This window comes from Chiloscyllium punctatum, chromosome 1 (genome assembly GCF_047496795.1).
Source record: "Chiloscyllium punctatum isolate Juve2018m chromosome 1, sChiPun1.3, whole genome shotgun sequence".
Lineage (NCBI taxonomy): Eukaryota > Metazoa > Chordata > Chondrichthyes > Orectolobiformes > Hemiscylliidae > Chiloscyllium > Chiloscyllium punctatum.
In genome coordinates this window covers 50,963,824-50,991,632 of record NC_092739.1, presented here as the reverse complement: position 1 = coordinate 50,991,632, position 27,809 = coordinate 50,963,824, and the positions used below count along the sequence as shown (strand labels likewise).

At 40.1% G+C, this 27,809-nt stretch overlaps 1 protein-coding gene across 5 annotated transcripts in view; it reads right to left on the bottom strand.

The window, feature by feature from the left end:
* Nucleotides 1–27,809, bottom strand: part of haspin (histone H3 associated protein kinase) — a 67,683-nt gene that overhangs the window by 14,289 nt on the left and 25,585 nt on the right. For all 5 annotated transcript variants that reach the window (XM_072559243.1, XM_072559499.1, XM_072559410.1 and 2 more), the window contains exons 4-8: nucleotides 24,879–26,297; nucleotides 18,956–19,067; nucleotides 17,513–17,691; nucleotides 14,487–14,681; nucleotides 5,221–5,306 (exon numbers count right to left, since the gene is read on the bottom strand). In XM_072559243.1, the coding sequence (XP_072415344.1) occupies nucleotides 5,221–5,306; nucleotides 14,487–14,681; nucleotides 17,513–17,691; nucleotides 18,956–19,067; nucleotides 24,879–26,297 (1,991 nt within the window). The remainder of the gene's footprint in view (nucleotides 1–5,220; nucleotides 5,307–14,486; nucleotides 14,682–17,512; nucleotides 17,692–18,955; nucleotides 19,068–24,878; nucleotides 26,298–27,809) is intronic.

The window sequence follows — 27,809 nt, the reverse complement described above, 5'->3', positions numbered from 1 at the left end:
TGTTTTAGTATCAGAGTCATTGTGAATGGCACTGAATATTGGGCAAACATTAGCGATCATCCCCATTTCTGACCTTACGATGGAGGGAAAGTCTTTGATTGAGTAACTGTAGACGCTTGGGTCCAAGACAATACTCTGAGGAACTCCTGCAGAAATGTCTTGGAGCTGAGATGACTGACTTCCAACAATCACAACAATTTTCCCATGATCGGTTAGTTGTGCCAGGTATGACTCAAACCAGAGGAGACTTTGTCCCTTGATTCTAGTTTTGCTAGGGCTCTCTTGATGCCACACTCTGTCAAATGCAGCCTTGAAGTTAAAGATTATCACTCACATCTCACCTCTGGAATTCAGCTCTTTCGTCCATACTTGAACCAAGGCTGTAATTAGGTCAGGAGCTGAGTGGTCCTGGCAGAACCCAAACTGGATATCAGTGAACAGGTTATTGCTATTGCTGTTGCTGCTTGATAACAATGTTGATGACTCCTTCCATCACTTTATTGATGACTGAGTGTAGACTGATAGGGCAGCAACTGACCAGATTAGACTTGTCAGAAGTTTGGAGACATTGGATACTGCAAAGCTACGGGCCCTGACGATATTCTGGCAATAGTACTAAAGACTTACCGTGTCCCTTGTGAAACTCTTCCAGTACAGTTACAACCTGAATGTTGGAAATTGCACAGTTATGTCCTGCTTTTTTTGCACAGGACAAGTCTAACCTGGTCAGTTACTGCTCCATTAGTCTACTCGCAGTCATCAATAAAGTGAAGGAGTCATCAACATTATTATCAAGCAGCAACAGCAATTTCAACCCTGCAAAATCCTCCTAACATCTGGTGACTAGTGCCAAAATTAGGAGATGTGTATCACAGACTAGTCAAGCAACATAGTCATATTCACAGAATAAACCTTACGATGTCCCAGAAACTAATATCACCATCCCTAGACATATCCTGTCCCATGAACAGGACAAACCCTGCAGAGATGGCTGCACAGCTGTTTACAGTGGGAGAGAGCTGATCAATTGGTCCTCCATTTGGAGAAAACACAGAGTGGCAAGGGCACAAAATGTACTCTAGGTAGGGGATTTCAGTGTTCACCAAGAGTGGCTCGGCAGCAAACATTACTCATCAAGCTGGTTGGGTCCGAAAGGACATAGTTGCTAGACTGGGCCTACAGTAGGTTTTGAGGAACCAACAAGAGGGAAAAAAACATACTTGACCTATCCTTACCAAATTGCCAGCTGCAGATGCATCTGTACATTAAGAATGACCACCACACAATCCTTGTGGAGAGGAGGTCCTGCCTTCACATTGAAAATAACCTCCTTCATGTTGTGTGGCACTATCACCATGCTAAATGGGTCAGACTTCAAACAGTAACTCAAGATTGGGCATTTCGGAGGGGCTATGGGCCATCAACAACAGAATTGTATTCCAGGACTGTCTTCAACCTCATGGCCTAGCATATTCACCATATACCATAAGTCCAGGGGATCAACCTGGTTGAATGAGTATATGTTAGACACAGCACCAGGCAGACCTGAAAATGAGGTTATAACCTGCTGAAGCTGCCAAACAGAACTACTTGCACACCAAACAGCATAAATAGCAAGTAACTGATAAAATTAAACAATCCTACAACCAACAGATCAGATATAAGCTGTTTAGTTCTCCACATCCAGTTCTAAAAAGTGGTAGACAATTAACCAACTCACTGGATGAGGTGGCTCCACAAACATCCCCTTCCTCAATAATGCAAGGGTCCAGTGCATCAGCGCAAAAGCTACGGTTGAATCATTCACAGCAATCTTCAGCCCGAGGTGCCAAGTGGATGATTCATCTTGGCCTTCTCGTGTGGTCCCCAGCATTCCAGATAACAGTCTTCAGCCACTTTGATTCAGTCCACATGGTATCAAGAAACAGTTGGAGACACTGGATACTGCAAAGGCTATGGGCTCTGTCAACATTCCAGCAATAATGCTGAAGATTTGTACTCCAGAACTTGCTACTTCCTTAATCATACCATTCCAGTACAGTTACAACACAGACATCTACCTGACAATGTGGAAAATTGCCCTGTAACAAGAAGCAGGACAAATCCAAACCTGATCAGTTATCGCCCCATCAGTCTACTCTCGATCATCAGTAAAATGATGGAAAGTGTCATCAACAGTGCTTTCAAGCAGCACCAACAATAACTTGCTCACTGAAGCTCATTTTGGGTTCTGCCAGGACCACTCAGCTCCTGACCTCATTACAACCTTGGTTCAAACATGGACAAAAGAGTGAATTCCAAAAGTGAGGTGAGAGTTGCAATCCTGGACATCAAAGCTGCATTCAATCAAGTGTTGCTTCAAGAAGCCCTAGTAAAACTGGAATCAATGGGTATCGGGGCAAACCTTCTGCTGGTTGGAGTCATACCTAGTACACAGGAAGATGGTTGCGGTTGTTGGAGGTCAGTCATCTCAGTTCCAGGCCATCTCTGTCGGAGTTCCTCAAGAAGGTGTCCTAGGCCCAACCACCTACAGGTGTTTTCTCAATGACCTTCCCTCCATCATAAGGGCAGAAATGCAATGTTCACGAATGATTGCACACAATTTTCAGCACTATTTGTGACTCCTCAGATACTAAAGCAGTCCATGTTCAAATGCAACAAGATTTCAACAATATCCAGGCTTGGGCTGACAAGTGGCAAGTAACATTCACGTCACTCAAATGCCAGGGTATGATGTTCATCAATAATAGACAATCTAACCACCGTCCCTTGATATTCAATGGTGCTACTATCACTGAATCCCCCAGTATCACTGTGGGGTTTACCATTGACCAGTAACTCGACTAAACCTACCACATAAACACAGTGGCTACAAGAGCGGGTCAGAGGCTAGGAATACTGCAGTGAGTAACGTACTTCTTGACTCCCCACAGCCTGTCCATTACCTACAAGCCAATCTTACCTGCTAATCTTCCTTCCCACCTATCCACTCCACCCTCCTCTCCGACATATCACCTTCATCCCCACCTCCATCCACCTATTACACTCTTAGCTACCTTTCTCCAGCCCCACCTCCATCCCATTTATCTCTCCATCCCAGAGGCTTCCAGTGTCATTCCTGATGAAGGGCTTTTGCCCGAAACATCGATTTTCCTGCACCTCGGATGCTGCCTGACCAGCTGTGCTTTTCCAGCACTACTCTAATCTTGACTCTGATCTCCAGCATCTGCAGTCCTCACTTTCATCCATCATCTACAAGGCATGAGTCAGGAGTGTGATGTATTACTCCCCATCTGCCTGGCTGGGTGGAGCTCCAACAACACTCAAGCTTGACACCATCTGGGACACTACTTGATTTGACAGTGCAGGCTGTTCTGCTATAATGTGTGTTTCGTCACGCTGTAATACAATTGATGAATTGGGGATGCTGTTTCTAAAGTGCAAATTTTTAAAACTTATATTGGCAGTAACGTTTTAAGCGCTATTTCTAAAGCGCAATTTTTCTATAACATGGGGTTGCACAAGAACGCAACCATTGTGTCATAGAAGAACAGACTGTTCGTCCGCAAGCATCCATTCCCTCTATCCCCAATGTTCAGTAGCAACAGTGTGTGCTATCTACAAGATTTGCTGTAAACATTCACCATGTTCCTTAGACAGTACCTTCCAACCTGATGACCACTTCCACCAAGAAGGACAAGGGCAAGAGAAACCTGGGAACACCATCACCTGCAAGTTGCCCTCCAAGCTACTCACCATCCTGACTTGGAAATATATCGCTGTTCCTTCACTGTCACTCAGTCAAAATCCTAGAATTCCCTCCCTAAGAATACTGTGGGTCAATCTATAAGAACTGCAGCAAATCAAGGCAGCAATTCAACATGACATTCTCAAAAGCAACAAGTGATGGCAATAAATGGTGAGCAGCCAGCAACACCTATATCCAACAGTGAATAAAAAACACAAAAATTTAATGTTCACTCAGGTGCCATTTTGGCTATATGTCCTCAAAATGTTCAGTAATATTCATGATATACAACTGCACTATAGGACTGTCTACACAGAAGCTAAGCAGATGTCCATCCATTGTCAAACTCAACAAGTCCATTTTATAAACATGTGGGCATTTAACTAAAACATGCCTTGGGATTTATTTGATGAGCCTGAAGTATTTCATGAACTGTTCACCTCAAATGTGAAAAGGCTCCCTCTGCTTAAGATTTTTTGGCACTTGGTTTCCAACCAAAAATAAAGCTTCAAATTTTCTTTAAAAATACATGTTCCATGTGAAGCCATGAAAGAAAAAAAAAGTTCTGGATCTTCCTGACTCAAATATGGTCACAATCACATCAACCACTTGTGCTTCCCAATCCCATTCTCTAAACTTGTCGGAGAGCCACATCAAATGTGGCAGTGATCTGAAATTGGTTTCACCTATAAGGCAAGCTACACATTGACAGTTCATGTCAAGCAAATAGCTGAAGCTCAAGAACAAATTTCTATCAAACCTTCAGGTTTTAGTATAAGGCACCTAAAATTCAACTATTCTAAACACCACATAAATGACCCAATTACTGCTATTTATAAAATATTTCTTGTATATTCTTTTGAACAGTTCAAAGAAGTGTGTGTGTGGTTTTTGGTCTGTGAGTTTCTACTTATGTCAAAATGGATACAATATTCATTAAAACAAAACCAGATTTCAGCACCCATGGAGTGGTCTATCTGCTTACCAAGTGGAATAAACCCTCTAAACAAGCAGAGTAAAGCAAATCTAATATGTAATGAACAGCTCTTGCAAGACACATAGCAATCACCCACATTCTAGATGGTCAGCAGGAAGTGTGTCTAGCTAACCTCAATGTGCAGAACAATATTCATAGTAAGACTACAGAGGAAGAATATTGCTTCTAATTACTGGGTAAAACATTGAAAGATGCACTGAATCTGAAGTTCAAAGTCAAGGTGAAAGATATCAAGTAAAAATCCACTTGATATACATTGATCTGTATTCAATGGAAGGCACTTTAAAATTAAAATTATTATATGTAACTAAATGCTATCACTATTTATAATCGAATAATACTAAAGATAAACCTGCATTACAACTAACCTGTGAAATGTGCCAAAAGCACTATTACCCAGCAATGATATTTGCTCATTAATAAAAATCAATTCGAACCAAATATTAAAACCAATTCTAAAATATAAAACACATACTTTGAAATTATTATTTCAGGAAGGACTTCTCCAAATTTCTTTTGAGGTTCACCATTCACAGGTTTCTCCCCTTCAATAGGGATTATCTGCAAATCAAGAGCAAAGAAAATATAACTTCCAGATTTTCACTGGAATGCTGATGAAAATACATGTTAAGTAGCTTTAGAATCTTTCTGGGATTTGTTGGTATCTTAGCATGTGACATGTGCCAGCAGCTATGGAAAGCAAACAAACATGCATATTCATTAAATCTTGATCACTGAATTAAAAACATGATTTTAAAATAGCCATTCATTCAAAGTCTTGACAACTCTTGCATCAGGAAAAAGTCATCCAGATTGCTGCTGCAGTATAAAATTAAGTATTCTGCTCCACTTTAACGATTTATAAAGAGCTAATACTCAGACCTTGCCCAACACTAGTCCTTCTGCATCTCAAAAAGGATTACAGACAAAGGCAAGAAGAGATAGTTGATTTTTCTGGTTACAAATGTGTGTGTTAATGAGCAGCTAATTAAATGAAAAATTTAATTGGGGTTCATAATTTGGGGGGTATTTTCATTTACATTATTGATTATAATTGGAAAACACTGGAACTAGCTTTAGCTGAAGGAAGGGATAATGCACAAAGAATGACAACTGATCTAAAGAATGGAGTATCCTTTTGCAATGAAGTATGAAGCTACATTGTGGGCATTATTGGCATTACAATCAAGCTAATTGAGTAATGTGTTTATGTATCATCTTCATATGCAGTTACAATTATATAAACACTAGATGACTTATACAATTTATTGTCTATTGATGAACAACTGGTTAATGTACGGTCTAGATTTTGCTGTCAAGGAGAATCAACAACGCACACTGCTGGCATCAAAAAAAGCTGCCCACAAAGATCTGGCAACTTCTGAAACGTGGACTTTCTTTTTCCCTCTTCATTACCAACATTAATTTGAATTTGGTGACAAGTCAATGATATCTTCAGCATTTAACATCTTCAAGCAATGTACACAGCCAATCACATTGAAATGTTTCCTAGGCATTAAATAAGGAAGTAAAATGCTCCTAGTATCCTTTGCTTATTAATATACGGAGGAACCAATATTATCTGAACGTCGATTATTCGAATTTTGGATCATCCGAACAATATTGCAGGATTCCGATGCTTGGCTAAACTGTGTTAACCGAACATTTGATTATCTGAACAAAGTACTCCCGGCCCATGTTGTTCTGATAATCGAGATTCCTCTGTAATTGTACAGATGGTGAAATAAATGATTGAGATATATACCTGGAATTAAGATGCAAACTGAAACATTACAAACAAACCTTTACAATTAAAAAAAAAACAAAATTGACATTCTGCAAATATAAAATTATGTTTTAAGGTTCAGACATGTTGTAGAATAATAATTATACACTTGGTGTGCATTTAAAAACCCCAATTCAACAATTTTTTTGGGGGGGGGGGGGGGGGGGGGAAGACTGTAAATTCAGCAATTTCTCATTGATTGCGAGTCTGGGTTCTCCAACAGCATACCCGATGCACAATCATAGAATCACTCACAACTTGTAGTTTTCAGAGTTTAACTGTGCATACACAGAATCCAGATGCTGCTCACAGACTTAGAGTAAGGAAGGGTAACGAAGAGTTTCAATATCATTTCAGACGTATATTTTAGAATGGCATTGGTTGGTTGAGGTTTTGCAAGAAGTTACTTCTTCAGATAACATGAGGATATTTAAACAGCAAACTAAGCATCAGAGAGAGGGAGGCAGCAACAGGATAAATTGAGGCCCACGATCAGGGGCCCAGCTGTAACAGGGAAGAGATAGTTCAACAGCTGCAGCTTCAGGGGAGTGCAGATTGGAAAACAAATAAAATCACAGGAAAGCAGTGGGTTGAAAGGTTTGTAATTTTAAAAACCGTATTTTTTTGGAAGAAGAGTTTAAATGATAAACAACAGGAATAAGTGAAATTCAGCGCCAATGAAGTAATACAGGTAAGCAAAGTAGGTAAGGGTAGTGAAGTTAGCACAAAGCAAGTATATACTATTCTTATATAAACATTATAGTTGTGCGCTTGGGAAATCATGTCTCACAAACTTAACTGAGTTTTTTGATGTAACAAAGAGGATTGATGAGGGCAGGACGGTAGATGTGATCTATATGGATTTTAATAAGGCATTCGACCAGGTTCCCCATGGGAGTCTGATTAGCAAGGTTAGATCTCACGGAATACAGGGAGAACTAGCCATTTGGATACAGAACTGGCTCAAAGGTAGAAGTCAGAGGGTGGTGGTGGTGGAGGGTTGTTTTTCAGACTGGAGGCCTATGACCAGTGGAGTGCCACATGGATCGGTGCTGGGTCATCTACTTTTTGTCATTTACATACATGACTTGAATGCGAGCATAAGGGGTACAGTTAGTAAGTTTGTAGATGACACCAAAATTGGAGGTATAATGGACAGCGAAGAGGGTTACCTCAGATTACAACAGGATCGTGACCAGATGGGCCAATGGACTAAGAAGTGGCAAATGGAGTTTAATTCAGATAAATGCGAGGTGCTGCATTTTCGAAAAGCAATTCTTAGCAGGACTTATACACTTAATGGTAAGGTCCTAGGGAGTGTTGCTGAACAAAGGGACCATGGAGCCCAGGTTCATAGCTCCTTGAAAGTAAAGTCGCAGGTAGATAGGATAGTGAAGAAGGCATTTGATATGCTTTCTTTTATTGGTCAGAGTATTGAGTACAGGAGTTGGGAGGTCATGTTGCGGCTGTATAGGACGTCGGTTAGGCCACTGTTGGAATATTGTGTGTAATTCTGGTCTCCTTCCTTTTGGAAAGATGTTTTGAAACTTGAAAGGGTTCAGAAAAGATTTACAAGGATGTTGCCAGGGTTGAAGGATTTGAGCTATAGGGAGAGGCTGTACAGTCTGGGGCTGTTTTCCTTGGAGCAGCAGAGGCTGAGGGGTGACCTTATAGAGGTTTACAAAATTATGAGGGGCATGGATAGAGTAAATAGACAAAGCATTTTCCCTGGTGTCAGGGAGTCCAGAACTAGGGGGCATAGATTTAGGGTGAGAGGGGAAAGATATAAAAGAGACCTAAGGGGCAAAGTTTTTACTCAGAGGGTGATACGTGTATGGAATGAGCTGCCAGAGGAAGTGGTGGAGACTGGTACAATTGCAACATTTAAAAGGCATTTGGATGGATATATGAATAGGAAAGGTTTGGAGGGATATGGGCCGGGTGCTGGCAGGTGGGACAAGATTTGGCTGGGGTATCTGGTCGACATGGACGGGTTGGACCGAAGGATCTGTTTGCATGCTGTACATCTCTATGACTCTATATAATAAAAAGGGAGAAACTAAGGGATTTAAGGGCAGTGATGACACACCAAGTACATACCCGTAATACACTCATCCTGTGCTACGTGGCAAATTATGGAAGCTTTAGTTGCCCCTGGTGGCCACATGTGCAGGAAGTGTGTCCAGCTGCAGCGCCTGGCTAACTGCATTTCAAAGAATCATCATAGAATCCCTAGATTGCAGAACCAGGCCATGTCCACACCGACCCTTCAAACAGCATTCCAACCATATCCACCCCCTTACCCTATTCTGTTCTACCCTGCACTCCCCATGGTTAACCCACTTAACCAGTACATTCCTGGACACTATGGACAATTTAGCATGGCCAATCCGCCTTACCTGCACATCTTTGGACTATGGGAGGAAGCTGGAGCATGAGGAGGAAACCCACACAGGCAAGGTGAGAATGGCTGAGTGGTGCGTACACAGTCACCTGAGACTGGAATCGAACCCAGTTCCCTGGTGCCATGAGACAGCAATGCTAACCACAGAGCCACTATGTTACTGGAGCCGCAGATGAACTTACTATCAAGCATCTGCGATGCTGCTTATATTGGCGATAGCACATTCAGTGAGGTTCTGATGAACTACAGGTGAAGACTGAACAGGCAGAAAAGTCCTGGATGACCTGTAGGCAGATTAGAGGATGGTGGGTAGTGCAGGAGTCCCTTGTGGTAATCCCTACTTCTAACTGATATACCATTTTGGATACTGCTGGGAAAAGATGACTGTGCAGGGAAAGCATGGATGTCAACTTTATGGCACCACAGGTGGGTCTACCACACAAGAGGGGAGCAAGAAAAATAGCAGAGCTATGGTAATTGGAAACTCAAATTGTAAGGGGTACAGATTCCTCTTTCTATGGCTGCAAAAGACATTCCAGAATGGTATGTTGACTCCCTGGTGCCAGGTCAAGAATGTTGCTGAACAACTGCAGGACAAACTGAAGAGGGAGGGCAAGCAGACAGAGACTGCATAACATATTGGTACCGGCCACAAAATTTGATAAAAGGAATGAGGTCCCATAAGTAAAATCTAGGGAGCTATGAAATAGATAAAGGAAAACTGGACCCAAAAGTAGTAATCTCAGGATTACATCTGGTGCCACAGGAGAGGATCTCTGCAGGATGCTTTCAAGGAGGAAGCAAGTAGAATCTAGAACAGGCATGTTACAATAAACATAAGGAATGGGACCAACAAACCACTGAACCTTGGATATTGAGTAACATACAGGATTGGATGAAAAGGAAAAAAAAAGGGAGGTTTATGGCAAATACCAAGCAGAAGCCCTGGAGTGCAGAATGTGCAAGGGGGAACTTAAAATGTCCATGCAGGAGCATGAAAGAATAGTGGCAGATAAAATAAAAAGAAACTCCTATGTAGTCTGACAATTACATTAAGGATAACGGATAATTAGGGAATGAGGAGTGGTAATTTGTGCGTGAAGTAGGAGGTAGCAGGTAGGGTTTTAAATGAATACCATGTCCTAAATGACTACTTTGTGTCCGTGTTCACCAATGAGAGGAACAATGTGGGTAAAGAAATCAGGAAGAAAGTCTATGACATAATTTTAAAAATTAGCTTAGTCAGACGAGGTTCTGATTGGTCTGGCAGGCATAAAAGTGGATACGTCTCCTGGCTAGATGAAATGTGTTGCTGGAAAAGCGCAGGAGGTCAGGCAGCATCCAAGGAGCAGGAGAATCGACGTTTCGGGCATGAACCCTGCATGAGCCCTTCATACTTTCTCCTAGAAGATTTTAACCTACTGCGAATCCTCTTGCAAGGATGCCTTCCTTGAAGAAGTTCCTTTCTCCTAGATGAAATGTATCCCAGACTGTTGAGTGAGGAAGGGAGGAAATGGCAGGGGCATTGGCAATAGTTTTTGATTTCTCTCTGGAAGCAGGAGAGGTGCCAGAGGAATAGATAGACAGCAAGTGTGGTACCATTATACTAAAAGGGAACAGAGATAAACCAGGAAACTACAGAATACTCAGTCTAACCTCAGTGGTGAGATAACTATTGGAAACAGTTCTGAGGAATAGAATCAAACTACACTTCGAGAGGTAGAAATTAATCAAGAAAAGTCAGCATGGATTTGTTGAAATGAAGTAATGTCTGACCAATTTGATTGAATTTTCCCACAAGGTGATTAAGTGCATAGAGCAGGGCAATGCATTTGACATATCAAAAGCCTTGCTGAAGTCTAAGTTGGCTAAGGTCATGTATGGCAAAGGCATAGGAAAGGCAAGAGCCCATGGAATCCAAGGAAATTTGGCAAATTAGATCCAGAATTGGCTGAGTGACAGGAAGCAGAGGGTGATAGTTGGAGGGTGCTTTTGTGACTGCAAGTCCCTGTCCAATGCAGGGATCTGCAGGGATCAGTGTTGGGATTCTTGTTGCTTGTGGTGTACCTAAACTTGAATTCAGGGAAGGTCAATCAATAAGTTCATGGCTGAAATGAAAATTGGAGGTAAAAACGATGACTGCAGATGCTGGAAACCAGATTCTGGATTAGTGGTGCTGGAAGAGCACAGCAGTTCAGGCAGCATCCAAGTAGCTTCGAAATCGACGTTTTGGGCAAAAGCCCTTCCTGATGAAGGGCTTTTGCCCGAAACGTCGATTTCGAAGATACTTGGATGCTGCCTGAACTGCTGTGCTCTTCCAGCACCACTAATCCTGAAATGAAAATTGGTAGATGGTAAATAGTAAAGAAGGTAGCCTTAGATTTTAGGAGGATATATGGATATATATGATTGAATTCCATATGCCACTGATCAGACAATCTAGATCAGCATGAGGTGTTGCACTTGGGCAGGACAAACCAGGCCAGGGAATAACAAAGGAAAAACAGGAAATGATAGATGATCAGAGAGACTTTGGTGTTCATGTCTACCAGTCTCTCAAAGTAGTGGGACACGTAGATAAAGTAGTTAAGGAGGCATATGGAATGCTTGCCTTTATTAGCAGAGGCATAGAGTTTAAGAGCAGGAAGGTCATGCTGGAACTGTATAAAACATTGTTTCAGCCACAGCTTAGTTTAGTGTGTGCAGCTCTGGGATCCAAATTATAGGAAAGATGAGACTGCACTGAAGGTAGTACAGAAGATTTACCAGGGTGTTGCCTGGGATGAGTGTTTTATTTGTAAAGAGAAATTGGATAGACTTAAGAGATTTAGGGGTACATGACTGAGATGCATAAAATTATGATAGGATAGACAGGAAGGAACGTTTCCCCTTGGTGGAGGGATCAGTGACCAGGAAGCATAGATTTAAAGGTAAGGGGCATGAGGTGTAGGAGATCGAGAGGAGGATATTACTTTTCACTTAGAAGGTGGTGACAATCTGGGACTCACTGCCTGTAGGGTGGTAGAGGCAGAAATGCTCATAACATTCAAGTAGTATTTAATTGTGCACTTTTCATGCTAAAGCATTCAAGGCTATTGACCAAGTGCTGGAACATGGAATTAGAGTAGTCTAGAGTAGATTAAAGTTTTTGACAAGTGCAGATTTGATGGGCCAGAGGGCAACTTTCTGTGATGCAGATCTCTATGAATTTAAAAGGTAGAGGAGTTCAAAACCTCATTCAATGGAAGACAGTTCCAACAATGTACCTTTCAGAATTGCACTGAAGGAGCAACTCAAATGCGCTCAAATCCCAGAACCACAAACTTCAGATTCAAATGACCTACACTTGGACCAGGAGGCCAATTGCTCTAATAAGTCCCAATTGCCCCAGAGGTGCGTAATGACATCTCTGACAGGTTGATTAGAAAAATGGGTTAAATAGTTGCAAGAAACATAGCTGAAACAAATCAGGGTAACAAAGAAAATGACCGACACTAAATAACTAATAGCTGGGTCAAGATTTAGTTTAGTCTACTTCCAGGAAATAGAATATTATAATACAATGATTAAAGGAGGATTTCCTATCTAAGCTACTTTTATTTATCAACGCTATCTGGCCTGACCGTTTTTCTTTATAGCTTAGATAATTACACAAGAAGAAAAAAAGCTTACATCATCGCTCACTGCAGCAGTTGCAAATAAGTACCATCTTGTACTAAATCATGAACTTGTATGGCATTATTTAATTTCCTAAGGTGTTTCACCATTATAAACAAAACAGGATTTGAAGATTTAGCTGAAAAGGTGGAAATTTACTTCAAAAGAAAAGTAAGGATAACAAAAATCTATGGATAGAGGGGTTCAGGAAAGAAATTAAAGAGAACAAAAGGGACCAAACAACTGAAATAACAAGTTATCAGTAATGGGTCAAAAGGAGGGACTAATGCCCAAGCGGTGTGCACAACAGAACAAAAAAGAAGGGCAAATCAGCTCGGAAAGATTGTACAGACATAGCAGAACAGGAAGCTAACATGAGTCGATGAAGGTCTGGGCAATGGATACATTGATAGGATATGTAGAGTTTGAAAAAACTGGAGCTTGTGAAAGATGGACAACCCAAGAGACTTACAGTAGCTAGGTCTGGAGATACTGGCAGTGAATACAGCAATGTTGCATTAGTGAGAGTTGACATTGTGATGAAGAGGACAATAACCAGTCACAAGGATACAAACAGTCACGTTCTCCGTAATGTAGAAAGATTTCAGAATGAGGAAAAAGGTGTGATTCTTCCAAAAATAAGCATTGAGTGAGAAGCCCGAATCCACCAAAACAGTCCATGGGTCTTGTGATGTAGAGATGATTCTCATCAGCATACATGTAGGAGCAGATTCCATGCCTTCACATGATATCAACAAGTTGTAAAAGTGGATAGGGATACAAAAGATCTTGAGGATAGATTTTAGAGGATTATTGAGATTATTATGCAAATGAGATGCCAAGTTATTGTTGGAGATGCATCAGTAACAGTTTGGGATTCCAATTCAGATTTTCGGGTCTTCCCAACTAATTATCTGCTGTGCAACTCCCATTTATTTAAAAGTCAGGCTTTCAAAGCCATTGAGTTATTGGGAGCAGAGGCTCACAACAAGCTGAGTGGCAGCTGGATTTACTGGGGCTAGTTAGGTGGACCCTCAAAAGCAGGTTGAGATTGGTTTGAGCTGGAAAGCTATTGTAGTGGTGGTTATTACTGCTGGAGGGCCCCAGCAAAGGCCACAGAATGTCCAGACCCATCCCCACCCCATTCTCACATGGAGGCTGCAAGAATGTTTTTTTTTGCATACAGACCATCAGAAACCTCTCAAATGTAACTGCAGGTTGCCAACTTGAAATGTTGCAAATATAACCAATTTCAGCTGGAAGGAGCACCATGTGTAAAGAATCATGATCAGAGTCATCTGCACAACTACCCAATGCTGTCCCAGTGTGGCCTGGAGTCTGCAATACTCTCTTTAATATCTGGCAGATTACAGTGAAAACTTTAGTGAAACAATTCTCTTTGTAGTGCAAGGCAGAAAGTTCTGATTGATTGAATGTGAAAGGTTAATAGAGGACAGAAGCTGGAATGTTGAAGTCAAAAATGGCACTGCTAGCATCAAATCAGCACGCATGCTAACTAACGTCCTGGCTTGCCTACTTAACATATGTCTGAATGTACGTTTCCAGCATCTATTCCAATGACTTATCCAAGACAACACCCAGCAGTTTCTGAACCAAAAGTGAGAGTATTGAAAACACCAGTGTTACACAAACAAATGCTGGGGCCTTGTAGTTTGTTTTATATGTAAATGTTTACTTGGTAAGATATAAATTGCCCTATTAAACCAATGCTGTATTCAGAATATGGAAAAAATCTTTAAAAGTAAAATTTAATAAGCGTTTTTGAAAAGGACTATCATTACAACATGAGTAAGGTCAAATTACATTTTTGGTGCTGTAAAATTCAACTGTAAGTATTCTAGGATATTAGCTCTTGATATAGCGTTTGACATACCTTGAAAACCACGCATTTTCCATTATTTATCATCTGAAACACTTCCCCAAAGATTCCTTCTCCGATTTTCTCACACTTCTCTAGCATGGTGTACGGTATGCATTCTTTAAAAGAAACTGGACCATTTTGCTGACATTCACAATACACCTTCTCTTCATCTGTAAGAAACACTGGCTGCAGAATTGACCATTTTTCCTAAAAACATAATTAATACAATAAATAATTAGAACATATACTGTCCACATATTTAGTGTTTAAAATCTGTAATCAATTAAATATGTCTTATTGTTCTGAAATTAAGAATACACTCAAATGAACCTTAGAAAATATTAAATATTTTATTTTTTACCAGATATATTTGATTGGCAAAATAATACACATTGTGGCATCTTAGAAACACAGTAAATCCAAAACAAAAAAAAAAGGTTTTAGAGCCTATCAAGTCGGTTCCAGTCATCAAATACCTGTTTTCCCGAATTTCATTTTCTAGCACTTGATTTATAGCCTTGTATGTATAGCATTTCAAGTACTACTCTAAACACTTTTTGAATGTTGTGAACATTCCTATTACCACCACCAGTCTTTCAGACATTGAATTTCAGAAATCGCACATCCTCTGGGTGAACATTGGTTTTCCTCAAATCTCTCTAAACCTCTTGCCTCATACATAAATTTATGGCCCCAGCCATTGAAAATTCTACAAAGGGGAAGAGCTTTTCCCCCACATATGCTACTCAATTTTGTACCCCTCAAATCAGGTCACTCCACAGGCTTTTACGTCCTATTTATTCTCTTTTAATAGTTGAAACACTTCAGCCCAGGGAACATCCTGGTTTATTATCTGTGCAACCACTCACATCCTTTCTATAGTACGACAACCAGAACTGTACACAGTACTCTGCCTGTAGCCTAACACTTTGTACAGCTGCATCATGACCTCATTGCTCTTGCCTTCAATACCTCGACTAATAAAAGTAAGTATCCTTTATGCCTTCTTAACCACCTGCATACTTGTCCTGCTGGCTATGGATATACACTTCAGAGGATCCCTTATACGTCCCAGAGTCCTACTATTCATGATGTATTCCCTTATCTTGTTAGTTCTCCCAAAATGTGTCACTTCATTCCTTTCATGATTAAATTTCACTTGCCACTGCTCTGCCCATCTGACCATAAATATAATGTATCTCCTTGCTATTTACCACATCATCAGTTTTCATATCATTTGCAACATTACTGATCATACCTCCTACATTCATGTCAAGATCATCAATGTACTCTACAAACAGCAACAGACCCAGCACCAAACCGTACGGTAAGCCACTGGACAGATTTACAGCCAAATAAAAAATATCATTCAACCATCAATCTCTGCCTTCCATCAATAAGCCAATTTTGGATCCAATTTTCCAAATTACTGAAGATGCCATGGGCTCTTACCTTCTATCCCATTCGACATCTTATCCAAAACCTACTGAAGTCCATGTAGAATGCACTACTCACATCTACACATCTAGTCACTCTTCAAAAAAAAATCAAACTTGTTAGCCATGATCTTCCCAACAAAGCCACGCTGACTATCCTTGATTAATCCTTGCCTCTCCATGTGGAGATTAATTTTGCCCCTTAGAACATTTTCTGTACTTGTCTGTGCATAATCCCTCTCTAAATGCTCACTCTGTATATCACCCTCCTGTCGAATTTGTTTACAGCCTCACGATCAGCACTAGCAAACACTCGCCCTTCACCTCCCATTAAAAGGATGTTGGGCCTGTTCTTAAATCAGATGCAACCCATTAGACTTGTACAGGTCCCACATTCCCTAGAAACAGACTCATGATTTAGAAATCTAAAGTCCTTGCTTCTGCATCAATCCTTCTTGTCTGTACAGAAACACTTGTCTGTAGCCCTCACTATCGAGACACTCACGATTTCAGCTTTTCTCTTTATCCTCATCCCTTGATGCAGCAGACCCTGGTTGACTGACTGCCCCAGAAGATCTGTAATTCCCACCATTTTTCAAACAAACAGTCAGATGGACTCTAAGCCTTTGCTGATCACCTGGCTGCCTACTTTCCTCCTTCTTACTGATGATCACCCATTCATTCTCTTGCTGAATTTTGTCAAGTTGTGGGATGACCACATCAAAAAACACACTACGCACATAACTCTCAGCCTTGCAAATGCACTGCTGTGTCTCCAGCTCATAGTCAAGATCTAAAATCCAGCACTCAAGCTGGTCAAATCAACAGCACTTCCTGCATATGCGAGCATCCAGACTGCAAAGAGTTTAAGATTTCTCATACATTTCAGACCATGCAAGACACAAGAGTTTAGGCCAAGTATTGTAATTCACTGATTCCCACTAGATGAATCTCAAATAATCATTGTATGGCATTTTGGAAATGTTCACTAAATCTTTCTACGCAGCACCATTTTGTAAAAATTCATGGTATCTATTCCAAGCATTGAAAAATTGTGGTACATTAAAATTATTATCCAGAGAGACCATTAATCAATGCCATCACCTTTTCTAGCCTACTTCTCTTTTACCCATCTCAAAAAAAATCTGCCTTGTCTGAATTATGTGCCAATAAACATTCAATGATGATAAAATATGCACACACTCTTTAAAAAAACATATGATAAGCAGATTAAATCCAGAGAGAACAGAAGTTTAATTTGTTCATGTTTTCCCTCCAATACAGAGCAATTGAAATGTATTAATTAATTTTGGTTTCTCACTGTTTTATTGACCCATAATTTTCTTTGCTTTTAATTAATATTATAGATGAATTCTCTCTCAATATCAAAATATAAAATTAAAACATTATATAATATTACGTAATATTATGACTGCTCAAGTGATTTATATTTCATTTATAAGTAGACGGCAATCATTTTCATTCCAATGACAAGATGAAAAATGTAATAGAATCAAGTTTGCATGTCAGGTTTTAAAGTTTCTTGCATTTTGCAAGTGCAAAATTATCTAATCAAGTATAACGCTCTGTTGATAGGCCTACCATAATGCGACTTCTGGATCCTTTCATTCTATTGCTAAGTGGAGTTGCAGAAAAATTTGCCATTGAAATCAACTTATTCAAACTTTGATTATTACAATTTTCTGTTCCCGAAAGACATGATGATTCTGGAGAGCTTTGAAGTGACATGGTACAACCAGATCTCAAAGGCGTAACAATGACTGCAAAAGAGAGAAATAAATTTAAAAACTAATTATATATATATACACTCATAAAACACGAGAGTTTCATAATACAGGTACACAATCCTTTATCCGAAATTCCAAAATCCAAAATTTTTTTGTGAAGTTTTTTTCTATATAACAAAGTTGTTTGGCGTGCGAACAGGTAACCCAACTCCACACCCACTCGACCCAAGTAACTCAGATGTGACATGGCAATGCAGCCCAGCACTGGCAGGCGTCAATTGTGTCTCAGTGTTTGTGCTAGTCACACGTGGGTCTGCTGTTCAGCAAATTCTTTTATTTTGCTGTGAAAATGTCATTTATTCTGAAATTCGAAAAATTCAGAAATCTGAAAAACAACCAGCTCCCAGGATTTCAGATAAAGGATTGCGTACTTGTATTACAATGCAAGTCATAAAATGTGATTAGGCATTCAATTCCTATACTTGATCTCAATTCTATATAAAATAAGGATCAACAGTAGAGCTCAAGTGAAAAAATAACTGAAAGGACTGTAGCCAACCTTAGTAACGTTGTTGCAGTGAACCACCAGGAGAAAGTGAGGACTGCAGATGATGGAGAGTTAAGAAGTAAAAAGGATGATGCTGGAAAAGCACAGCAGGTCAAGCAGCATCCGAGGAACAGGAGAGTCGACGCTTCAGACATAAGCCCTTCCTGACATTCAACTCTCATGCTCCTCACTTGCTGCCTGACTTGCTCTGCTTTTCCAGTGTCACACTTTTTGACAGTGAACCACCAGCTCCAACAAGTTAAATTATGACTGCAGCATGTGAAATTACAGATGGAATTTAAAAGTAGAATTAAAATAAATGCAAAGTTTAGTCACAGAAATTTTAGGAACAAGTCCGAATTAAATTAATTGCAGAGTTATGTTGATATTTCAATATGAGAGAAAATACAATGAAAGAAGCCATGTCAACATTACAACGCTTTTGGATGGGATGACTGACATCAACATCCATTGAAGGCTTCATTAAAAGAGAGCACAAATCACTCAGCTCCACTTCCAACAGTTCATAGTTCCACAAAAAGAAGAGAAGCCAAGAGGATATTAACAACCAGAATAGCAAGATAGAACATATGGAGCTCTTAAGAATTCTAGGTAAAGAAGTCACAGGTCACAAATGAACTATTTACCTGTATTACAAGTAAACTGTTTGGTTACTTCTGTTTTCAAAATACTCTCATTGTATTATTTGGATATTTTACAGCAGAACCAAAGTTAAAGTTAACTAATTACCTTTCTTTCTTTTGTGAATCGAATGAGTTGCTTTGAACCTTGACCAATTACGTGAGCCTAAGGGAGTAGAAACTGACGAAGAACTTATAAGTGTTGACTTCAAATTTTTTATCTAAAAAAACAAAAAAAAAATTGTCATACACAATGGATCATGGACTTGGTGTAAAGATAAAACCTGAAACAGAAACCAGGTGGTGGTCAATTGGCCTTTCAATCAGCACTAGCATTCACTATGTTCATGACTGGTCCACTTTCTCAACGCCACATTCCTGTTTTCTCTCCATACACCTTGATGTCTTTAACATCTCTTGAATAGGCTCAGTGACCTGACCTCCACTGCCTTTTCTGGTAGCAAATTTCTCAGTATGGCCACCTTCTGAGTGAAGAAATATTTCCCTGTCTCCATCCCATATTCTGAGACTGTGATACCTAGTTACAGACTCAACAAAAGGGAACATCCATCCTTCATTTAGTCTGTATAGCTCTATTAGAATCATATAAATTTCAATCACATTCCTGCCATTTTTCTAAACTTTAGTGAATAAAAGCCCAGTCAAACCAATCTGTCCTCATACAACAGTCCTACCATCCTTGGTAACAGCATTGTGAACCTGCACTGCACTCCCTTTATAGCACGTGTATCCTCTCTTCAGCAGGGAGACCAAAACTGCACGCAATACTGCAATTTTCATTGACTGGAGTACTTTGTGTATCCACATTTGCCAATATGTGCCATTATTTAAGTTATACTCTGCCTTTCAGTTTTCCAGTACAAAATATATAACTTAAAATTTAATCGATGTTATATAGCATCTGCCATGTGTGCGCTCAAGCACTCAACTTGCTGAGTCACACGTGGGTCTGCTGTTCAGCAAATTCTTTTGCATTCTCCTCACAATTTAGAATCCCACCTAGTTTTGAGTCATCACCAAAAGTGTATCCCATGAGGCTCTGTCTGCCAACTAGAAGACGACCCATATATTGCTATTCTCAATCTATGCCAGTATATTTCTCCCAATCCCTTGTGCTTTGAGTTTGCCACAAGCCTCTTATGAGAGACCTTGATAGTAAAGGACGAATACCCAAAGCTTCACAGTTTGCATCCTAATCCTGATGTTTACCAGGGAGTGATATGTCTCAGTCAGCATTGTAGTAGTTGTGAGAATTGAAAAAGCTACTGAGAATCATGTCTAGTGTGATTAGCTAATGCCAATGTCTTGATCTTAGCTGTTTCCAGGTTGTCTTGCAGCATAGTTTGTATTGAAACAAGGACAGTCACATAAAACTTATCGCAGCAACAAAGATTAAAAGTCTTTGTCTGTTTCAATTTCTCCTTCCCAAATTATGATGTCCAAGTCAGAAAGGTCATGTTGCATAGAAATCCACCAATAGATAAAAATGTTGTGAATTGGGGATTCAACAGTGTCAACCTCTGCATAGAATTGTCTTTTGCCTTTGTAGTGAAGCAAAGTTTTGAAGCATATATGCTCATGAAATTAATAGATCCTGCAGAAGTTGAGAGGGGGATAGAGAAAACACATTCTGACCAAGTTGTGTGGGGGTCTCTCATTGGGAACATAAAATTCCATACAGTGAAGCCACATGAACCACTAGTGTAAAGAAAATTACAGGAAGGATGCACAAAGACTTGATTGAAATAAAATCCAGACTGATAAGTGCTGCCCCAAATTAATACTAGTTACAAATGATTACAACTTTGCCAGAAGGTCCAGAACTTATTCCATACATGGAATGCTCAGGGCAAGAATGATGGGATCAAAAAGGCAACATATCCATCAAATGATAGACTGGCTTCACTGATTTAAAAAAAAGAACAGGATGTTCATGACTGATGACAACAAAAAGATAGCTTTCCACTCATCTCCTATCTTGAATTGTACTATAGGGAGGACATGGTCATAGAGGAAGCACAGAACACCATACAGAGCCTGTCCGTCATGGAAGAACTGGATGTTCAACACAAAGTGCAGAAAATTAGCAACACTTTAGTTTGGTTACAATTGTCTAAACTCCCAGCGATAACACTACACTGTCTGAATTCATCTAATACAGGAAACCTGCACTCCTGTAAGAATCTACACAAACCTCTTTCTGCTGCATTACCCCACAATACACGACTGTGACCCCAAACCAGAACAAGTGACTGCAATATCTGCCCACACATACCCCTGCTGAGCAAAACCATGAAAAGTGTTTCCCTTATCAAATTACAGCTTTTGGTTGAAGGCTTCTTTCCTAAATCCCAGTGTGGTTTCAAAATCAGAAAATCTAGATTTTCATGGATACAAAACTTCCAATCTGAATAAGGAACCTCAGAAATAAAAGGCCAGGGAATCTTTATAGAAGCCACCTTCCCTTTCTACATCACTAGCTGCCATATTCAAGCAAGCAAACAAAGTTTCAAGACCCAAAGGCCACATTTAATGCAAGTGTGAAAAGAAAGTGTTGCAGCAGGTGAGAAGAGAGGTTTGGGTGCGGAGGTGGGGTCATTCAGGGATCAATGTGAGCAAGTGGTTGGGGGCGGGGCGGGAACGGTTTCAGTGTTAGGATCACTAATATATAGCTGTTAGAGCAATTTGAATCCTCTAGCATTGCATAATTAACTATCCAGGTTTGGAGTTCGATCTGTTTTTTAACGGTTCCAGATGCTGGGTAATTGCCCATCATAAGTTTACATTTCCAATGGGAATTATCTTGTAATCAGTGTACCAGAACAACTGAGAAGCTCAGATGTGCACCTTTCAGAATACACCTTGTTAAAGATTACCTGGAGACCAGAAAATGCGAGCTATGATCGTCTGAGATCAGCAACTGAGAGCACAATATCTGTGAACAAAAAACTACTAAATATTGCTATCATTGATCTCATTAAGGCATTCGACCATATGAACAAAGGCAGCTTACTTAAGCCAAAAAATCTGTTGAGTGTGATCTCATCTTTTAAGGATATGATGATGAATGGATAAAGTCATCTATGACCCTTTTCAGATTCCTCAGGGGAGTCCAACCAAATTTGCATTTAGCTCTCGACATTGGCACTTTATTTGTTAAGCCACCATCACATGCCCTTATTTCATAGAAAAGTGCCTACTTACAGTCAAAGATTTGACAGCTTTTCAGCCTTATCTACCTGCAGTCCAAGACAAAAGTGTGCTAAGTTCTCAGCTCTTCACTGATAATAGTGCACTAATAATCCATATCTAGGAACACCTTCTCTCGGATCAGACTCTCTTTTACCTGTAAAGTTTTTGGTTTGACCATCAGCATTAAGATGACCAATATCATTCTAATTGCAACAAAATCCTAGACTATCAGAATTCACAATGTGCCCCTGAAGGTTGTAGCCTCATCTACCTTAGCTCCTCAATCACCAATATTTGGTCACTGGATGCTGAAATCGACAGACACATTGTAAAACCTTCTGCTGTCCAAACTGAATTTAGAGAGTGCAGTCCAGCTAACAACAAGCTGAAAGAGATCATATCTTGAGTCTACCAAGCCCCATGTCCTTGATGCACACCTTTACTGCAGCAAGATCTAGACAGCATATCTTATAGACCTTCCAACTTTACAGTGGCAGATGACTCTTCAGCATCTCTTGGGAAAACAAGGCAACCAACTCAAGAGGTCCTGGAGGATGCTATTTCCATTCTTACTCATTTTTAGGCCAACAAAATCTGCAATGTCCATATGGATTATTACCAGAGGATTACAAGAGGTTCTCCACAGTGAACCGAATGAGGAGTCACACAACCTCCTGGACATCCATATCTCAACTAACCGAATATCTGGAAATAAGATACTGGCACAGACACTAAGAGACAATGATCAACATGCATGCCCTCTGGAGGTCATCTGTTTAGAAAGCATTGGAAAGGAAGAGGAGAAAGTTCAGCTAGTCTAGAAGAGAACCCAGAGAAAACAGAGGCCAGTAAATTGCGGACCATCTCAGCCACTGTCTTCCTCTGCAGCAACCAATGCTGCGTTTGATTAGATTAGATTACTTACAGTGTGGAAACAGGCCCTTCGGCCCACCAAGTCCACACCGCCCCGCCGAAGCGCAACCCACCCATACCCCTACATTTACCCCTTACCTAACACTATGGGCAATTTAGCCTGGCCAATTCACCTGACCTGCACATCTTTGGAATGTGGGAGGAAACCGGAGCACCCAGAGGAAACCCACGCAGACACGGGGAGAATGTGCAAACTCCACACAGAGAGTCGCCTGAGGCGGGAATTGAACCCGGGTCTCTGGCGCTGTGAGGCAGCAGTGCTAACCACTGTGCCACCGTGCCGCCCACTGCAGAGTTTGCCGCAGAGTGTGTTACTGAAACACAGATTGTGGTGTTCCTGCTGCCCTTGTCCTAGATAGTAGTGGCTAGGCGCTTTAAAGAGTCTTGGTGAATTACTGCACGGGATCTTGGTATATCCTGTTGCTGGTTAAGGAAGTGAATGTTTGTGGATGTGGTGCCAATCAAGCATATTCTGTCCTAGTGTCATACCTGGTCTTGTAAGCATTGTATTCATTTGGCTAGTTTCTGGTCAATAGGAACCCCCAGGATGTTGATAATAGGGAATTTAGTGATGGTAATGCCATTGAAAATCAAGGGTGGTGGTTGGTTTCTCTGTTGCCAGAGATGGTAATCACCTGGCATATGTGGTGGGAATCTTTCTTGTCACTTGTCAGCCCAAGTCTGAACATTGTCTCTACCTTGCTGTATTTGGCCCGAATCTGCTTCAGTACCGGAGGAATCGCAAATGGAGCTGATCATCATAAAACCATCAGCGAATACCCTCACTTCCAACCTTAAGGTGGAGAGCACGTCATTGATGAAGCAGCTGAAGATGGTTGGATATAGGACACTACATTTCAGAATTAGCTAGGATCCATGGATTTAAATCCTATGTGCTCCAGAGATGTCCAATTACATATTTGATAATTAGAAAATCTACATTGAGGAATTCCTGTAGACCTGTGCTGGAAACATGGTAGTATAGTTAGCTGGTAATAGTACCAAAGTCTTATTATCGCAGATAGCATATTAGCCTTTATTGCAAGAGCATGTTGTGGTATAAGAGTTACAAAGTAATGTTGAATTCTGGAATCTTGATGCAAGTGTTTTACACAGTTTTATGCAGGTCTCCTTACTCAAGGAAGAATATATTTGCATTTCTGAGGGTGCAAAATGGTTCATTAGATTCATAAATTGGTTAAGAGAATAGTTTTAGGAGGAGAAAATAGCCCCATGTGCTCTGAAGTTTAGAAACTAAGAGGTTTTTGTGACACGTAGCATACCTTCATAGGGCTGCCTGATAAGATAAATTCTGTCTTCCCTAGTTGGAGACAGAGAGCTGGAAGTTATGGTATGAGGATAAAAAGTCAGCCATTTGAAATGTAGTAACGTCTTCACTTAGGGATTGTGAATCTTTGAAACTCTACACCAGCCAGTTTAGATTCCCAAGGTTTAGAGTATATTCAAGAATTAAATCAATACTGCTGAGCAAAATATATAGAGATCCATCAGGGAAATGACATCAATATAGAGCAACTGTGATCTTATTGAATGAAAAAGGAACGGTATTATTTTCTCCTGATCCTATTTCTTGTGTTTTTCAGGCAAGCAGTTTCATTATATTTCATTGGCAAACCTATCTCCAAAATGCAGGTGAGTCAATCATTCCATAATTGTAGATAGGAGAGATGGAGCAGAGTAGGGTCAGGTTTTACAATTTCTTTATTGATTTGAAGTTGACATCCCATTCTGGAGGTTGAAATGCACAACCCCTCCCTGCATCAATCTTACCTCACCAGGGTATCGGACTTCTGACATGGAGAATGTGGCATTGAGTCAAGTTGACACAAAGACATCATTGCTACATTTAAATGTATAATCCTTACCTTAGTTGTTTGAGATTCTGGATGCCTGTATAAATCCACTGTGGATTTTTTCACACTTTTTACAGCAATTGAAGCAAGATCCATATTTTTTTGAAATGCTGAACCAGAGAGGCTGCTCTGTTTGCCAAACATACTGGAATCATTGTCACTGATTCGGTTCCTTCGTCCAGAAAGGCATTTTGTTTTTAAGGAGTAGCCATTTTTCATTAAAATAGTTTTTCTATTTTGTTGGTTTTCGAAGTAGTCTGGTTCAACTGTACACCCTTTACCAGACTTGCATTCTTGGGAATTTGAGTACATTGATGACAAAGATGATTTTAAAGTCATGCAATCTGTTTGTCTGCACTTTTTTCCTAGCAGATGAAAATTGTCTTCACATTCGTTGTTAAAAGAGCCATCAGATAGACTTCTTTTTACTGGATTTTTCACACATTTGTTCGTTGGTAATTGCCACTTTAGTTTAAGAGGACTAAGCGCCACATCAGGCTGAAGAGCCATCCAATTCAAAACTTTCCTCCCACTTTTTTGAGATGTTAATTTTTCATGTAAATGATTAGTAACTTGCTGATTTTTTGATGAACTCACCTTGGAAGAGTCATCGTCAACAGAGGACACTGACCTTCTTTTGTGGAAATACCTAAAAACTGAAAAGTGATCTAAGTGTACCACAGGTTGCAAGCCCAAATTTGAAGCAATATTACTCTCTGCCGTATGTTCCTGTTTAGTTAACAAGTCATGATTTGATGTACAGTTAAGCAACTCTGACTTCACTGAAGAATTTTTGACAAATGCTGTCGTATCATCCACTCCATTAATTAAACCAGTCAGAGGAGACCCAGCTGATTCTTCAATAACATGAGAAAACAACTCTGCACTATTATTGAAGGTACTGTGCAAGGTATGACTGAAATTATCTTTCTGGGTTTGAAATAAATGTGATGTTACTGAATCAAAATGCTCAAGATTTTCTTCCAAAGATGTAGAGGCTACAGGTTTACAACCAACTTCAAGATTACAAATTCCATCTAATTTCTTTGCAGACAATCCAACAAACTCTGAATGATGTGTGTGTTCTGTAGAGGAACATGTCTTGCACGAGGTGTTGCTACTCTGGGTGCAACAAATTCCCACTGTACTGGGGTGGTCAATACATCCCTCAATGTAAGGTTCAACACTGTTCTTCCATATGCCATTCTCAATTTCACTGTTGAACGAAATGACACATCTCGATAGTTCCTTGATTTTAGATTTCCTTGTACAAGAAGGTGTGCTAGTCTGCAGTGGGGATCTATCCAGTTTCTTTACCACTCTGGAATTACAACGAAACTTCTTAGCTTTGCAAGAACTTCTGCCTGCCTTCTTTGGTTTATTAAAAGAGATCGACGATTCTGAAGATTCTATTAGGGATCCGAGTAATTCCTGAAGGAGAAGTGGAAGGACACAATTAGAACTATGCTGATTTATATACACATGCATATATATCTAAATGTCTACAAGTTAGAATAGAATCTCAAGTTGCAGTCATTATCCAATAAATCTATGCACTATCCACAAAACAAAAATAACTTTTGTTCAAACTACATTTTAAATCCAAATGTTTGTTGTCAATAAAAAGGTTAAAGCAAAACATGAAATTTCAAGATCTCATACTTTGGGTTTTGAAAAAAATTTTACTCAAGCACGAGATATGGATGTGGCTGGCTGGCCAGCATTTATTGCCCATCCCTAGTTGTCTTTGAGGTTGTGGTGGTGAGTTGCTTTCTGGAACTGCTGCAGTCCGTGTGCTATATATAGATCTGCAATGCTGAGTGACTTGGAATGAAACTTGAAGGTGGTGGCTATGTTCCCACTAATCTGCAGACTTCATCCTTCTGGAAATGTTCATGGGTTTGGAAAGTGCTGTCTAAGGATCTTTCGTAAATTTCTGAAATGTATCGTGTTGATTGTACATACTGCTGCAACTGAGCATCAATGGTGGAAAGAGTGAATGTTTACGGATGTGGTGTCAATCAAGCAGCCTCCTTTGTTCTGGATGATTTCAAGCTTCTTCAGCATTGTTGGAACTGGAACAGGTGAAGACTATTCCATCACACTCCTGGCTTGTGACTTGTGGACAGGCTTTGGAGCCATCTCAATTATACGCTGTGGTATCTTTAGCCTCTTATGTCATCTTCTAGCCATTGCATTTGTTTGGCCAGTCCATTTGACTTTCTGGTAACTCCCATGTAGTTAATATTGGGAGATGGTAATGTCATGAATATCATGGGGCAGTGATTATATGGTCTTTCTTTTGAAAGTGGTCATTACCCGGTATTTACTTACCACTTTTCAGTCCAGGTCTTGGTGCATTTGGCCATGGACTATTTCAGTATCTGAGGCATCGCAAGTGGTACTAAATATCGTGTAATCATCAGTGAACATCTCTAATTTTGACTTCAATGATGGATAAAGCAGCTATAGATGGTTGGACCTAGGGCATGATCTTGAGGAATTCATAGATATATCCTGAAGCCAAGATTACTGAACTCCAACAGCCACAACCATCTTTCTATGCACCAGGTATGACACCAAACAACAGAGATTCTTCCCGGATTGCAATTTTACAGGCGTTCCATATTTGGTCAAACGCAGCCTTGATGTCAAGAGCCGTCACTTGACTCACCTCTGGAATTCAGCTCATCTGTTTGAACCAAGGCTGTAAGAGGGGAGAAGCAAAGTAGTCCTGGCAGAACCCAAATTTGGCATCATACAAGGTTAATTCAAATAATAATGCAGCTTAAAAGTTGAGCTGATTTTACCCTCCATGAGTCAAATGTGGAGTCAATAAAATAATGTGCATTGATTCAGTTTTAAACTGCCTTTCTCTTTACAAGAGAAAACTATGTCCACATTTGAAAATCGATAATGATTTATACTCCAAACAACTCTCAA